The 14242-nt window shown below is 45.9% G+C and overlaps 2 protein-coding genes across 3 annotated transcripts in view; both read right to left on the reverse strand.

The window, feature by feature from the left end:
* Nucleotides 1-1486: 1486 nt before the first annotated feature.
* RPL37A (ribosomal protein L37a) lies at nucleotides 1487-4758 on the reverse strand. The gene is made up of 4 exons (XM_066553572.1): nucleotides 4609-4758; nucleotides 3546-3674; nucleotides 2259-2341; nucleotides 1487-1645 (listed from the first exon to the last, which is right to left on the reverse strand). Exons 1-4 carry the CDS (start codon nucleotides 4609-4611, stop codon nucleotides 1582-1584), a joined length of 279 nt encoding a protein of 92 aa, XP_066409669.1. The 5' UTR covers nucleotides 4612-4758; the 3' UTR covers nucleotides 1487-1581.
* Nucleotides 4759-8458: 3700 nt separating this feature from the next.
* Nucleotides 8459-14242, reverse strand: part of SMARCAL1 (SWI/SNF related, matrix associated, actin dependent regulator of chromatin, subfamily a like 1) — a 35230-nt gene continuing 29446 nt past the window's right edge. Inside the window, exons 13-17 of one of the 2 annotated variants that reach the window (XM_066553434.1) lie at nucleotides 12102-12204; nucleotides 11255-11437; nucleotides 10660-10760; nucleotides 9155-9251; nucleotides 8459-8771 (exon numbers count right to left, since the gene is read on the reverse strand). In XM_066553434.1, the coding sequence (XP_066409531.1) occupies nucleotides 8613-8771; nucleotides 9155-9251; nucleotides 10660-10760; nucleotides 11255-11437; nucleotides 12102-12204 (643 nt within the window). In that variant the 3' untranslated portion in view covers nucleotides 8459-8612. Of the gene's footprint in view, nucleotides 8776-9154; nucleotides 9252-10659; nucleotides 10761-11254; nucleotides 11438-12101; nucleotides 12205-14242 lie in introns of both variants that reach the window. The other variant, XM_066553433.1, reaches the window with a different exon arrangement.

Genomic DNA, 14242 nt, shown 5'->3' on the forward strand with positions numbered 1-14242 from the left:
TAGTGTCTGGGCTAACAGATTAAAGGAGAAAAACTCCCAAACAGCAATTGCAGCCAGAGAGGGCAGTGAGAGTATGAGAGGAGCAGGTCTGCAGGTACCCAGGCCACTGCAGCAGAAACAGGAGATGCTCCAGGCACCTTTGAGAGACTGAAATTTTAAGGGTTAATGACGCAAACAATCAGCCTTTCCAAAAGCAGCTGGTGAGGTGCAGGACTTTAAACCAACTTTTGTTTAGCCACAAACTGGTTTTGAGCCAGATAAGGGAGAAGGGCATTAAGCAGATCTTGTGAGATGGGAAAATGCTTTTTATCATGCAAATGTCCTCCCTTACACCACTGGCTGAGATGTAAAACTCCTCCTCCCTTTCCCCCTCCCCTGAAGGTATTGGGACATTCACATGCACGCATAGCTGTGACAGCATTTGTTCCTGCCTCAGCGAGGATGATGTGAGGGAGCTGTCATGGCTTGGTCATAAACCATCAAAGACCCCCGAAGCACCCCCAGACCCATTTAGGGCCTGGACTGCACCTGACCCACAATGTTATATCCGACAGTGGAAACCCCACCTCCTTCAGGGAAGGAACCTGGGCATTCCCACCACACCTGAAGATACTAACCCAGTGAATTTTTGTGTTTCAGGGGCTCCCCCACCTCCCACAGACAAAGACTGTGACCATCACCTTGACTAAGGGACACTGAAGTCACCCACAATCAAGTCTTGTCACTGGATCCATGGGTGGTGGTATTTTTCATATTTTACTCTTTTCTTCCCATTATTTGCTTATGTATTTTACACATTTATGGTGCTATTTCTATAGCTAACCAGAACAGCTACATAGCTCTGCCGTTCCACGGCAACCAAATTATTCTAAAATGCTTCTGCCATCCCAGTCCTATAGCCCACGGAGGGCTACATGCTGCAGCAGGGCTGTCCAAAGGAGGCTGTGACACTGCAGGAAGCCTGCAGTGGAGCTGGCCTGTGGCAGGACCTGTGCCCTGTGGAGAGGAGCCCAGGACCCATGCTGGAGCAGGTTTGCTGGCAGGACTTGTGACACCATGAGGGACCTGCGCTGGAGCAGAGGAACTGAGAGCAGCTCTCCCCCTGAGGAAGCTGGAGCAGCAGAGTCAGCATGTGATGGACTCAGCCCCCATTCCTCTTCCCCCTGTGCAGCTGCTGGGGAGGGCAAGAAAGCCAAGAGTAAAGCTGAGGCTGGGAAGGGAGGGGTGATTGGAATGAACATTTGGTTTAATTTCTCATTATTCTACTCTGATACAACTGGTCATAAATTAAACTGGTTTCCCCAAATCAGATCTGGTTTGCCCATGAGTAGCTGGTGAGAGGCATCTCTCCCTGCCCTTATCTCACCCCACAGACCTTTCATTCTATTTTCCCTCCCTTGTCCAGTAGAGGAAGGCAGTGATGGGGCAGCTTTGGTGGGCACCTGGCACTCACCATACATAACAGACAGGACAGAAAAGACAAACATTATTCCACTCCATCATCGCCCTTTTATTGATAAAAGGATAGGTCTTGACAGTGGAGGAAAAAGGATGTTTCACAAGGAGAACAGGATGTAGCTTCTACTGGTCTTTCAGTTCCTTCAGTCTTCTGATGGCAGATTTGACTGTCACTGCAGAGGTGGTACTGGAGGGAGAAGCAGAGTCATTTGCATGTGGCAGAACAACTGTGCTGGTGTTGTTTATTTTTGAGAAAGCACTTATCATTTCCAACTGTTATCATCTGACTGCACTGTCAAACAGGGTCTAACTCCACTTTGATTTTAATTTTTCCTCACAACACAGCGTAGGCCTGGCTCCACAAAGCACATGGAACTTCAGAGGCTGCATCCCAACCCCAATCTCCCAGTCATGCACTGATCACGTGCACCAATGTGTGGGCTCAGGTCCCTCACGACTGGGACAGGAGTGTCTTCTACAGAATTGTGGGGCAAGGAGCAAACAACGGGAGTAAGCAACTGCACCCTCACAATAAAGGTTATTATAACTCAATTTTTTTGCTTTTACAACCAAAGGAAAACATGAAAATAATTTTTCTTGGAATAAATCTGGCTTTGCCTATTGCAAAGAATAGCAATCAAATTTTAACAAAACAGGCAACTTCCCCCATTACTATCTCAAGACAGATCTACTTAATGATTAGTAGATCAAAATTAAAAAAAAAAAAAGAAGTCAAAAAGCTGTATTGTGCCACAGCTATGTGAGAATAAATACTGGTTAGAGCTTCTTCATTTCCTTACTTGTAAGTCCAGGCACCACCAGCAACTGTCTTCATGCAGGACCCGCAGTGCCAGATACCCACAGCCTTCCTCTTCATTTTGGTCTGGAACAGAAGATTAAGGAAAAAAATAAAGTCACTCTCCATCAGCTGAAAAAGCCAAACAAGAAACTTCAGGTAAGGCCTTCACAGCACTGCTATAAGCTAAGTTTAGACAAGAAAGGGACAGACAATCCTTTTACTCAAATTCTGCAGGCACTTGTGAAACACTTTTCCATTCACATATGAACTGGGTCATTTCTAAAGGCCTCATCAAAACTTCAGCTTATCCTGAAGGAGAAAAATAGTAAGGAGCTACCTTGGTTATAACAACTGATATTCTCTCTGGTTTGGTGCTCATGTAACCCCACTGTTCCCAGGACTCCCTGGGCAAGCTCAGCTTGCTCAACACAGACCCAGATCTGAAGAGTGAGTGGTGGGTACAGAACTCCCTCCCCCAGGCAGGTATCCTTCACCCTGCAAAGGTGACAATAGGTTTGCCCACACCTATGCCTGATTTAGGCAGCTCTGCAGGCAAGACTATGAACATTCTCACTTCATATATGAAAAGCAGTAAGCTAAAAACAAACAAAAACCCAACAACAAATCAAAGCAAGTAAAAACCCGATGAAAATATTTTTACATTTCCAGACAGTTTAAAGATTCCTACTCTACAGATAGCAATAAAAATATCTGTGCAAAGCATAAGGTGATGGACCTTTCAAACTGTCAAAAACTACATTTAACAGCAAATTTGAACTATGTACACACAGAGTTAAGATTACTTCCTATCAGAAATTCTTCCTCATCCAGAGTTATACAGCACACAAAAGTAAGCAATTGCCATCAGAAGTTTAAAGTGGGAAAAGCAAACTCTGTTCCTCTGCCAGGTCTGCTGTAAAAAGTTACTGAAGGACAAAAAAAGTTAAGCCTTAATTATCAATATAACAACTGTGATGCTTTAATTCTGTCAGGTCTATTTTATTAATTATGTAAAGCATATAATATGGCAACATTGCTCCCTCTTTTGCATCATGAAACGTAATAATGTTTGTTTTCATTTAACTACTACTCAACATTCATGTGAAATGTCTACTCTCTTTTTCAAGGACTCTGACAGCAGCTTAAAGCTCACTACACACTAGTCCCTGTGTTGGAACTAGGCACGTTTCTCTTCACTACAAAAATTACTGATGCATCAAATCACCTCTCTAGCATCAACACCAATGTGATTTTTAAAGATTTTTTGGGGGGGAAGGAGATCTCTCACCTTGCCGCAGAAGGAGCAAGTATACTTGGCATGCTGGCTAATTTCAATCTTCTTCACCATTTTCCTAAGGGATGCACCGTAACGGGTCCCATATTTACCCACGATCCCGACCTTCTTGGTGCGCTTGGCCTGTTGGGAGGCAAACCAGAATGAGCTTCAGCTCTACAGAGACAGCTTTCTCCTTGCTGCTCCCCTCTCCCAGCATGGCAGCTGAGGGCTCAGCACCCTACAGCCTTCCCTGCAGCCTGGGAAAACCGAGTATTCACAGCGTCAGGCTGGAAGGGACCACCTGGTCCAGCCTCCCTGCTCAAGCAGGACCGGCCCGGAGCACATGGCACAGGACTGCATCCAGACGGTTCCCGAGTATCTGCACTGAGGGACACTTAACGCCCTCTCTGCGCAGCCTCTCAGTGCTCGGTTCAGCAAAGTTCTTCCCCGTGCTCAGGTGGGACTTGCTGTGCATCGGTGTCTGCCAGTTTGTCCTACGGCTTGGCACCACCGAGAAGAGCCGGGCTCCTGCCCCTTGACAGGAGAAGAGATAATATCCGTACGCTATTTTAAGTATTAAATTACATGTATTTATATGTATATGATAGATTCCCTATCAGTGGCCACTTCTGAGGCTGAACAGGCCCAAGTCCCTCAGCCTGTGCTCGTGAGAGCCGTTCCAGTCCTCCAATCCTCCTCGCTGCCCTCCCCTGGAGCATTAGCGATGAAAGGCCACCGGGCTGGCGCTGCCGCAGCCCCGCAGCTCCTGCCGGGGACCCGGGGCCGCCGAGACCGAGCAGAGCCCCGTCCGTCCCGGGGCCATACGGCGGTGGCACGGAGCGCTGCAGCCCCTCTGTCCCCGCGCCCCGGCTGCCATTCCCCTCACCCAGGCCGCCTCCCTGCGGCCGCCCGGACCGAGCGAGCGGCTGTCGCAGCGCAGCGCGGAGCCGGCTCGGGGACGCGGCGCATCCCCGGCCCAAGCTCCGCGCTGCCCCGGGCGCGCCCCGCGGGCTCAGCGCGGCGGTCCCGGCGCGGATGACGGCGGATGGCGGCGGACGGGCCCGGCCTCACTCACCATTTTCGCTGGCCCCGACGCGGAGAGGGAGCGACAGTGCGCAGGAGCGGGCGGGCCGGCGCGGGCGGAAGTGACGCAGAGAGCCGCGCGGTGCCGGCCCCGGGCGGTCGGGCCTGGCCGCGGCCGCAGCGCAGCGGGACAGAACACAGCCCGCCGGACGGACGGACGGACAGACAGCTAGCCAGCCAGCCAGCCGGCCGAGCGAGGCGCCTGCGCTGATGCTGGGAGAGTGTGTGGGGGCTCCCCCACTGCAGACACTGCCGTGTGCTCCACCAGGGTCCTGCTCGAGCAGGGAGGCTGGAGCGGATGAGCACCGCGGTCCCTTCAGCCTGACCCATCCTGTGGAATGCTGTGAGACCCAGGCGGTGCATGGGCGCCAGCACCGCCGGAGCTCACATTCCTGGGTTTCCAGCGAGGGAAGTCACAGCAGAAAAGGAAACGGGGTAGTTCCATTCACTCACCTCGTTTTTAAAGAGGATAAGCAGTAGGTCAAAACAGAGACAGAAAACGTGCCCAGAACTGCAGAAAAAGCAAATATAAAAATCAACGAGGATGAATTCCTATCATAAAACATACCAACCCCAAACCATGAGGTTTCGAGAGCTTTGGCATCAGGTCTGGTCAAGGCAACTTCCTAACTTCCTCGGGGTTAGCCTGTGCTGAAACCACCAGCCCTGAAAGCCGTTGTGTGCCGTTTCAGAGGTGATTCCCAGCACCAAAACACAGAGGGAAAAATACAGCAGTGCCACCGAGCTGCAATGCTCGTAAAGGGATTAGCATTAACTCATTAACCTACATTAAGAAATGTAATCCAGTTAGCCTGAGAGCTTTTTCATGCGCAGAGGCCGCTCCGGTCCATCCCCTCCTGCCAGGAGAGGGCCGGAGCTTCCCAGTCCCCAAGTAATTGTTGCAGGTAATTTTCCTCCATACCCACCCATTGCTGCCTCAAGCAATGACAGCACTCTTCACTTGCAGTTTAGCTAAGAGGGAATCAAGGAATCGAATGTACCCAGCCACAGTGTTACTTTCCCTGGCTGGGGTCTGTAGTTTTAAGAGATGTTCATGGACAACAGATGTCACATCCCTTCTTGGCTCTTGCTCTGAGGGTTTGAACACTGACATTTTTAATGGCCTCTGTCATGCCAGGCTCTTCTGGGAGCTGGTGGGCCAGAGGAACGTTTGAGATGAGGGCTCAGCAAGGCTTTAGGCAATGGTATTTATATCTCCCTCAGTTGAATCAAAATTTCATTTCATATATCCTACGAATAAATCTGCCCTTTTCAGATCCTCGTCACAATGATGACTCACAGGATACAGCTTTGATACCAGCATATTAAAAAACAGAAAAAAGTAATTTCCTTTGGCTGCCTAGTGACGATATGGTTAAAAAAATATAAATTGTCAGCCAACACATCCAGAGAATCTACTGCTAGAATCTACTGTCTGTATCTACAGAGTTTAGGTTTGCTGTGACAGTGCAGCACACGGTCACATCCATCACCTACCAGTGTCACAGAGAGCTCTGGCAACAACCAAACCCAGCCACCCTGGGTGACAGCCATTCCCAGCACTGCCAAAGTAAACACACATTTATTTCCAAGGGACTGAGAAGGACACAGGCCCAGCACAGCCATGCCTTGATAGTCCACCCCCTTGAACTTTTCAGTTTATTGTTGATGTATTTTAACCTGTTGTTGCTGTTCTGGCATCCTCCTTGAAAACACACCTTTCTCCAACAGAGGTGGGAGCACTGATGCAGGTGTACAAGCAGGCAACCAGCCACAGTAAGATGCTCCAGATCAGTGAGATGGGTCCTTCCCTTTCTTCTGCTGGTTTTAGATAATGCCAAAAAGATACAGCTCTGTCATCTTCAGCTGGCAGGTGCAAGAGGCCCAGGAGTGCTCCATGTTCCTGAGCTTGCTGTGGGTCCCATCCTGCACACTGCCTTTTAGAGGTTCTTCAGCAAACCTTGGAGATCCTGTCTGAGCCTGCTGCCAGCTGCCCAGCCACCTCCTCACCACACAAATGATGGACTAATGATGCCATTGGGGTAAGGCCTGCAGTCTCTCCAGTCCCTTGAAGTAATCACTAACAGCACTTTCCTGGAAGCTTCTTCTTCCCTTTTTCATGTAGTAAGGATAAAAAGTGGATCTCAGGTGTATTTGAAAAACCTCTGTATCTGGGCAGCAAACCAGCTGAAATTTTATATGTCCTAACAAAGGGAAGGTTCACCTGGCATTCCTCTAGCAGGGCTGGGATTTATCAACATACAGACAAGATGAATCAAGTTAATAAGATGCAGAATTCTCCAAGGGTACTTTCAGTGTATCTTAGGAAAGTACTGTTTTGAAGCAGCTGTAGCTTTACAAAGAAGAGAACTACTCCTATAGGAGACAACAATATGGGCACCCAAATAATGCCTTTTGCATTTTTGTTTTTCAGTCAACAGACAGCAATATTTCTCACCCCTTACTCAGAACAACCCACTTTGCAAGTAGGAAGATCACTCATCCTACAGACAGATTAAATACTCTGTGTTCAAGATGACAGACATTTTCAAATGCCAAAAAGCGTGTCTTCATCACCTGGCCAGCTGCAGAAGTAAGAACAGTGATGGTAACTCTCAGCCTCAAACCCAGAGATAAAGCATTTCCTCCAGCTGCCCCAGCCACAGCACCCCTTGCTACTGCTCACACCCCGAAGACCCATCTGCAGGCACAAATGAAATGCAGCTCTCCAAACTGTACACGCAGCCTGTGGGGCATTTCCGTGACCTCACCAGCTGAAAATGGAACAATCAAACCCTTCAATGAAGGAAAGAGTACCTAATGTTACCAGGTTGATATTACAGCACAAACATTTTTCTCCTCTGCCTTGCAAGAGAGGTATTTTTGTCAGTGTCTGGTACCTGCACAGAGCCAAGCACATCACCTCCACAGCACGTTAGCTACTGGCCTCCAGGAGCTAAATGTAAGTCTTCAGTTTGCCACCTTTTCTACAGATTACAGCTGTAAAACACAGCTAACTGGGAGATGGAATGCTAAGATAGATAAAGTACCAAAAGCTTGGTACACAACTCAGAACAATTTTTTTATTTCAACAGTTCAGTCCAGAATCAGTTTCTCACAAAACAAGAGCAAAAGTCTGCCTGTGTCCCCTTCTCATCATTCATCTGTAGAAATCAGTCTTGAAGAAAACACCCACCCACCCACCCCACCTCCCTGAGAAGTCAGGGTTAATCCCTGGCAGTCAGCACAAGCTTCACCCTCCACTGATAGAAGAAGCTCCTGCCAATGGAGCAGGTCCTAATATTCAGCATGAGGCCAGAGATGAGTGTGCAGAGGCAGACATGTACCTAAAACAGGCAATGCACATTTACTGGCACACAGCTACATTACTTAGCTCAAGGTGGTAACTTCCTCTTTTCCCTCCTCTTCCCCACCTCCACAAAACATGAAGATCTGTTTGGATCTTTTTTCCTCATGGCCAAATGGAATACCCAAGAGCCAGTCTGTGAGTGATCCAAGTAATGGCCCAATTTGCCAGTGAACAAACTCCTAGAAATACAGACTTTTGGAAATGGAAAACATTGTTAAAAGCACTCTGCAGGTGCTGATGAGTTGGTTTTCTCAAGAGTTCTGCCTTGGGGACAGATAACCATTATCTGCTTTTTAAACAAAACAACTGTGGAAGCTGACATGCTGAAACACAGCAGAATGATACTTGCCCATGTCCATTCAGTCATCAGCAAAACGAGGACTGCAAATCCTGCAGGCTGCCAGGTGTGTGCTGCACATCTGTCACACTGTCAGTCTGCCTTCTCATCCTTTGAGATGAAACATCCCAGAGATACAGAACATTTCAAGTCTTTTATTTTCAAAAATTCAAAAAAATAATATGTGATTGCTTTTGGTTTTTCTTTTTTAATAAAAAAATAACCTCTAAGCTGCTATTTTTAGCTGTCACCATTTACACTTCCTCAATACGCCGCTTTTTTTTGGGACTCACTGAACATGCCTCTGCTTCTCTGTCTTGCAAGGCACTGCCAGAGTCAAACTCACAGCCAGCATCAGCTGCCTCCAAAAACAACACATCATCAGCATCATCTCTGCTCTCAGAGAAGGTCTTCTGGAAAAGGTCATAGATTGTCTTCTGCTTTGGATCTGTCTGAGGAAACAGAACAGAACAGGATCTGCATCCACACGGTCATGTAAAACACGGTGAGCAAAATCAGAGGAGAATCCCCTTACACAGTGCACATGTGTGTACAGATCATACCTCACATGATACACACCCACATGTATCTCATACACTACATACTCAAAGACATATGTATGACATGGATGCTAACAGGTCTCTTTGCAAATAGCAGGCTTGGAACTTCTGTGGAGAGTCCAAGCCAAGGCATGGATCCTGGGAGGAGCTGAACAATCTGGTATGAACAGGTAGAACAGGTGTAAGGTCACCTGTGCCAATCTAGATGTACACAAGCCAAAGCCCATTCAGCCTCTCCCAGGGACCACCAATATTCTTTCAGGTCAATTACCTTAGGACAGTAATTAGTTGACTCAGCTGTTTCAGAGAAATTGGTTTCTGAAAGACCAGCTTCACCCAGCACTTTGATCTTCTCCTGAATCATTGGCCTAGGAGTGATAAACAGATATTACCGAAAGGAAAAAAATCAAGGACACTGCTTCATTTACTATGTGTAGATTAAAAAAGGATACAACTGGGAATAAAAATGGCTTTTCTACCAAACTTTGTTAGCTCCTTAACCTGTCCTGCTCTTGGTTATAATCACTGTATGCTGTCCTGAGATATCAATCGATTAAATTAGTAACAATTCGAGGATTTTGGGCTATAAACATTTGGAGAACACATACGTCCAATACAGAAAATAGTTGATTGAGGCAACAACACCAATGGTGCATTTCAAGGATAGCTCCCAATGTACAGCAGGAGGAAGAATCCATCACTGGCCCAAGAGGCTGAGAGGTCCCAGCCACACCTGCACACTGGACACTGAAAGATGCCAAGGCCACAGCACAATTAGTGCATTTACCAAACAGCCTTGCCCTCTTGTTCTTTTTCTTGTCTTTAAAAATATGCCACTGTCCTTTTGAGAGCCATATTTCTTCCCCATTAAGCACTAATGACTGCACAGACAGCATTTCACAAATAAAGGCAGAATTACTGTCATTAACTTTCCATGAAATTTGGGTGATGCATCAGTTTCCAGATCCTTGCATTGTAGGGTTGTAATTACTTGCCATCATGATATTCTGGGAACTGCACAAGTTCACTTAGTTCATTCATTCCTTTAAACAAGGTAATAAAGATGTAATTTTGGATTTAAATGAAGCAGCTGGTGGATAATTTCTTGTCATCATTTGCAGGTCAGCTCCCTTGCAGCACTAAAGATTCCTCAGATTCTGCCCACCCCCAGATGGTCAGATTCCCCAGTCCTAAGGACTAATGTCTGCTGCTAACTCTCACTGAAGCCAAAAAGCCTCATTCCACAACTATCCAGAGGTGGGTCAATAGCTTTTAAATCTATTTGAAGGGCTCACTGAAGTGCAAGAGGAAGGCAACAGTGCAGTCCTCCTCCACAGCTCCCTGTCCAAGCACACAGCAGCCAGACTGCTCCTCAGAACTGATCTACAATACACTGAACCATCTCCAGTGTCTGCTGACTTCGTTTCAGTCTCGCACTTTACAGTACCCTGCCACAGGAATGTTCTGGGCTGGTATCTAAGACAATTCCTCCTTACACAGAGACTCTGAAGGTTTTAGATGCATCAACTCTCCCAGAATTTCTCTTGAGAGCCCTTTCTTTGTTAGGTAACTACTTTTATTCCTCTTGCTTGTCAGCCACTCAGTCATGTCCACTGCAGCCAGGCCATGTCACCAGCTTGCAGCAGCCCTGGCACACATTGATCCTCCCCTCACAGGCCGTGGAAATCAGCACAAGCATTAACCCCTCACACCACATATGTTACAAGCAGTGGAAACACGTGTCAGGAGAACCAAAGTGTCTTTCTCACTTCTTACCATAAGTAGTCATCTGCTGTGCCTTTAGCCACCAGGTAGTGAACATTAACAGAGCTGGTCTGTCCTATTCGGTGTGCCCGATCTTCTGCTTGGATCAAAATCTTAACGTAAAAACATGACAAAAAGTGAAAACTGCAACATCTGAGAAACAGTGTAAGCACCAGAGAACAGAGGATCTCATTTCTTCTGCTTAGCAACTCTTTCTTATGTGGGTCCTGTTGCGACCTATATTCTCAAACAGAGTAAGCCAAGAAGTAATCTGGTACACCAGGTTCCCAAAAGGCACTGAACAGTTTCCCAGAGTAGAGGGTCAGCATTGATGATGGACCCTTTCAGGTGCTGGATAAGCAAACCCTTTTAAGAGCTCTGTCAAATAAAGACAGAAGCATGTTTCTCTTTTGTGCCACCTTCCTCTGCCAGCAAGCTGTGTAAACCAGCCTCACAGGTTCCAGCCCAGGCACCTGTGGTTGCAGAGCCAGCAGACCACAGAAAGAGACAAACCCTAGAGAAAGTTGCCTGCCCATTATATCTTTTAATCAGCAACATTTCTGCTCTCCAGAGAACATCCAACCCCTGTCCCCTCCAGGACACTCACCCCTGGGTTCCAGAAGAGCTCTGCAAACACCACCAGATCTGCAGCAGACAATGTCAGGCCCATGTTTGCAGCAGTGAGGGAAAGGACAGCCACAGCCTGCTTCTCTGAGAGCTGGAACTTCTGGCACAGAGCCTGCCGCTCAGCTGAGGATGTGGAGCCGTCGATGCGAATGTGCTCGACGTGCTGTGAAAGGGCAGAAGATGCTGTTCAGAGACCTGGTGTCCCCTTTCTTGCATACTCCTTCCATGTTTTAGGGGATCCCATGTCCAGTGATGCCACTGAGCAAAGTCACCAGTGCTACTGTGGGTTATAGTCTGGAACGTTATCTTAAATCATTCTTCACACTGCCCAGCGTGACCCAGGATGCTTTAGAAGCATCAAAGGAAATCTCACATGAAAAGTTAGACAAACAAGAGAAGTCAAGAGAAATGACTGGCAGGTCTATCAACTCTCCCTACAGTATATTACTTCAAAAATGTAAGAGCACCACAGAGGTAAAGGCAGGCAGAGATGATGGGCTTGGGTAGCCTCATTCTCCCTCTGAGGAAAGCCTGGAGAACAACGGCCACACAGGGTAACACAAGAATTCACAAGCTCCAGGGCAGACAGTGGAATTAAAGAACATTAAATACATAAAAGCCATTCAGCTAATGCAAAATGCATGCTGTGAGGCATTCACCCTGACAGCTCAGCTCCCTCGGTGAAGGGCACACTCAGAAGCACAGCAAGTAGAAATCATCTCTGTCACTAACTGTCCTGAACTACCTGACCAGCCATAAATCCAGGGGGCTGTTCAACAGCTTTGAAGCTGGAACAGTGATAAAGTTAAGACAAATCAGTCACTTACTTTCTTCTTCAGCTCTGCAACTACTGCATCCAGCATTATCTTGTGATGAGCAAACACCAGGAATTTATTATTCCCACTTTCCAGTAACTCCAGGATGTACTCTCTACATGAAAAAGGAAAAACACCAAAACACTATAAAATTATGTGCTGAGAGAATACAGACTTTGCTCACAACAAATTTTGAAGCTACTGCCCATCTATACACAAACACCAGGAAACAGGCTAGCATAAAAATCTGCAGTAAAGTGCAAGCAGCAAGTCAAGTCTTCTATAGATTAAAATACAGAAAGGAAAACTCCCTCAGTTTTTCTTCACCACAGGCAGACATCTGCCTACATTATACTTGGGTGTCAAAGAGAATCGGTTTATTATATCCTACTTGGAACATGACATCCCAAGTCAATCGACTGAAGATCATCTATACTTAATTACAATCTCACTCACCCATCTCTATTTCTAACTTCTGCACAATCACAATATACTAAAGTAATCTGTATGCAGTTTAACTTCCTAGGTTTACTTGGGATTGTTTTTATATCAGAAGAAAACACCTCTAAACATACTGATCAGAAAAAAGTACCTTTTCTTGCAAGGGTTCCCACTGACAATTTACTCCAGCTTAAATATCTAAATTTGTCAGCTATTTCTAGGAGTTATCCACATGTATACAGGCTAGTGGCCAATGAGAGGCAACAAGGCTCCTTTTAAGCAACTTAAATGAAAACATCTAGATTTTCCCATGGACTAGTAGCACAGCTACAGAACCCACTTCTATGTAGTAACTTGTATTACAGTCAGGTCAACTGGAGCCTGAGAACACCTATAAGCCCATACAGATGATGTATTTTTTTCTTTGGAACAGCAAAGTTGTTGAGAAGATCAGGAATACCAAGACCTTTGCTAAAGTCAACACATCTAGGTCAGCTGCAGCTGTCACAAAAGACCAAGAAGGATTTCCAGCACTGTATTAAGATGGCAGACAACTTTGCAGAGTTCATAATATTCAGATCCCCATTACATGACAGTGTTATTTTAACAAAGAAATCTCGGAGAGAAGTGGGACTGCTGTATTTTAAAACAAATATCAAAGCAAACATTCAGAGTAGTAAACAGATGCCAACCAACACATCACAATTATTTTGTATTTCATTCCCACTTTCTATTTAACAAATGGTAAGTCATTTCAGTGGAAGCAATGGAAGATAAGTCATTAAGGCTAAGACATGGGAAGTGCTGATGATCATAGGACAGTATCTTTAGTTAGATGCAGCTTCTAGTAACTGATATTTTATATGCTACTAAACTCTAGGAAAAAATGGACTACTTCCTACTAGAGAGTCAAATAAACAGCACTTTATGGTTTTATATTCAGTTCACACTTGTAACTATAATAAAACCACAAAAGTCTTGTATCTGTTCACTAACAAAAGGAAGAAACTCTTTTATAGAAATGAATGCTGGGACTATGAAGTGTAATTCTGTGCCAAACAAGCAAATTTTGCAGCAAGGTCTGTGACTGTGAAATCACACAGTGCACATCAGTTGGTCCTTACATTCAGAGAGTTGTGGAAAGTAAATAATTTTCATATTATTACCATATTACTTATTAGAAAGTTATGCTATGACCTAAAGCAACTCCTTTGCAGTCCCAGCAAAAAGGCTAAGGATGAAAGGGCACAGAGAGAAATTACTTCTAGGGAAGAGAGAGTTAAAAGCACACCTGTGGTACAAAAATTTTACTACAGAGTTCCCATGTGAGCCCTGTGGAAGAGCCAAGAACTTCAGTAGGAGCTGTGAGATTCCTAAAGCACACTACAACCAAAGCTAAGCCCATCTCATAGGTTCTTTGGTTCAGGATTCTTGCTGCAGCAGAACTGCAGCATTTGTTTTCTCAAATTCTGTTGATGCTTTTAGTTTCATTATTTCCCTGCTCCTTAAACTGAAAAAGGGTCCAGACCAGGGAATTTGATCCAAGTCCCCAACACAAAGTCATTTTAAATGGTTCAAATGACAGGTTAGATTTGTATCTGGAATGAAATTAGAAGACTTATTCAGCCAAAGAATCCCAAGAGAAGAAAATGTTTAGTGCATTGTAATTACAATCAAGTTTTTCTAGGCTGACTTGAGGCTATGCTTCATGT

Source organism: Molothrus aeneus, chromosome 7 (assembly GCF_037042795.1).
Source record: "Molothrus aeneus isolate 106 chromosome 7, BPBGC_Maene_1.0, whole genome shotgun sequence".
In the NCBI taxonomy this organism is placed as follows: domain Eukaryota; kingdom Metazoa; phylum Chordata; class Aves; order Passeriformes; family Icteridae; genus Molothrus; species Molothrus aeneus.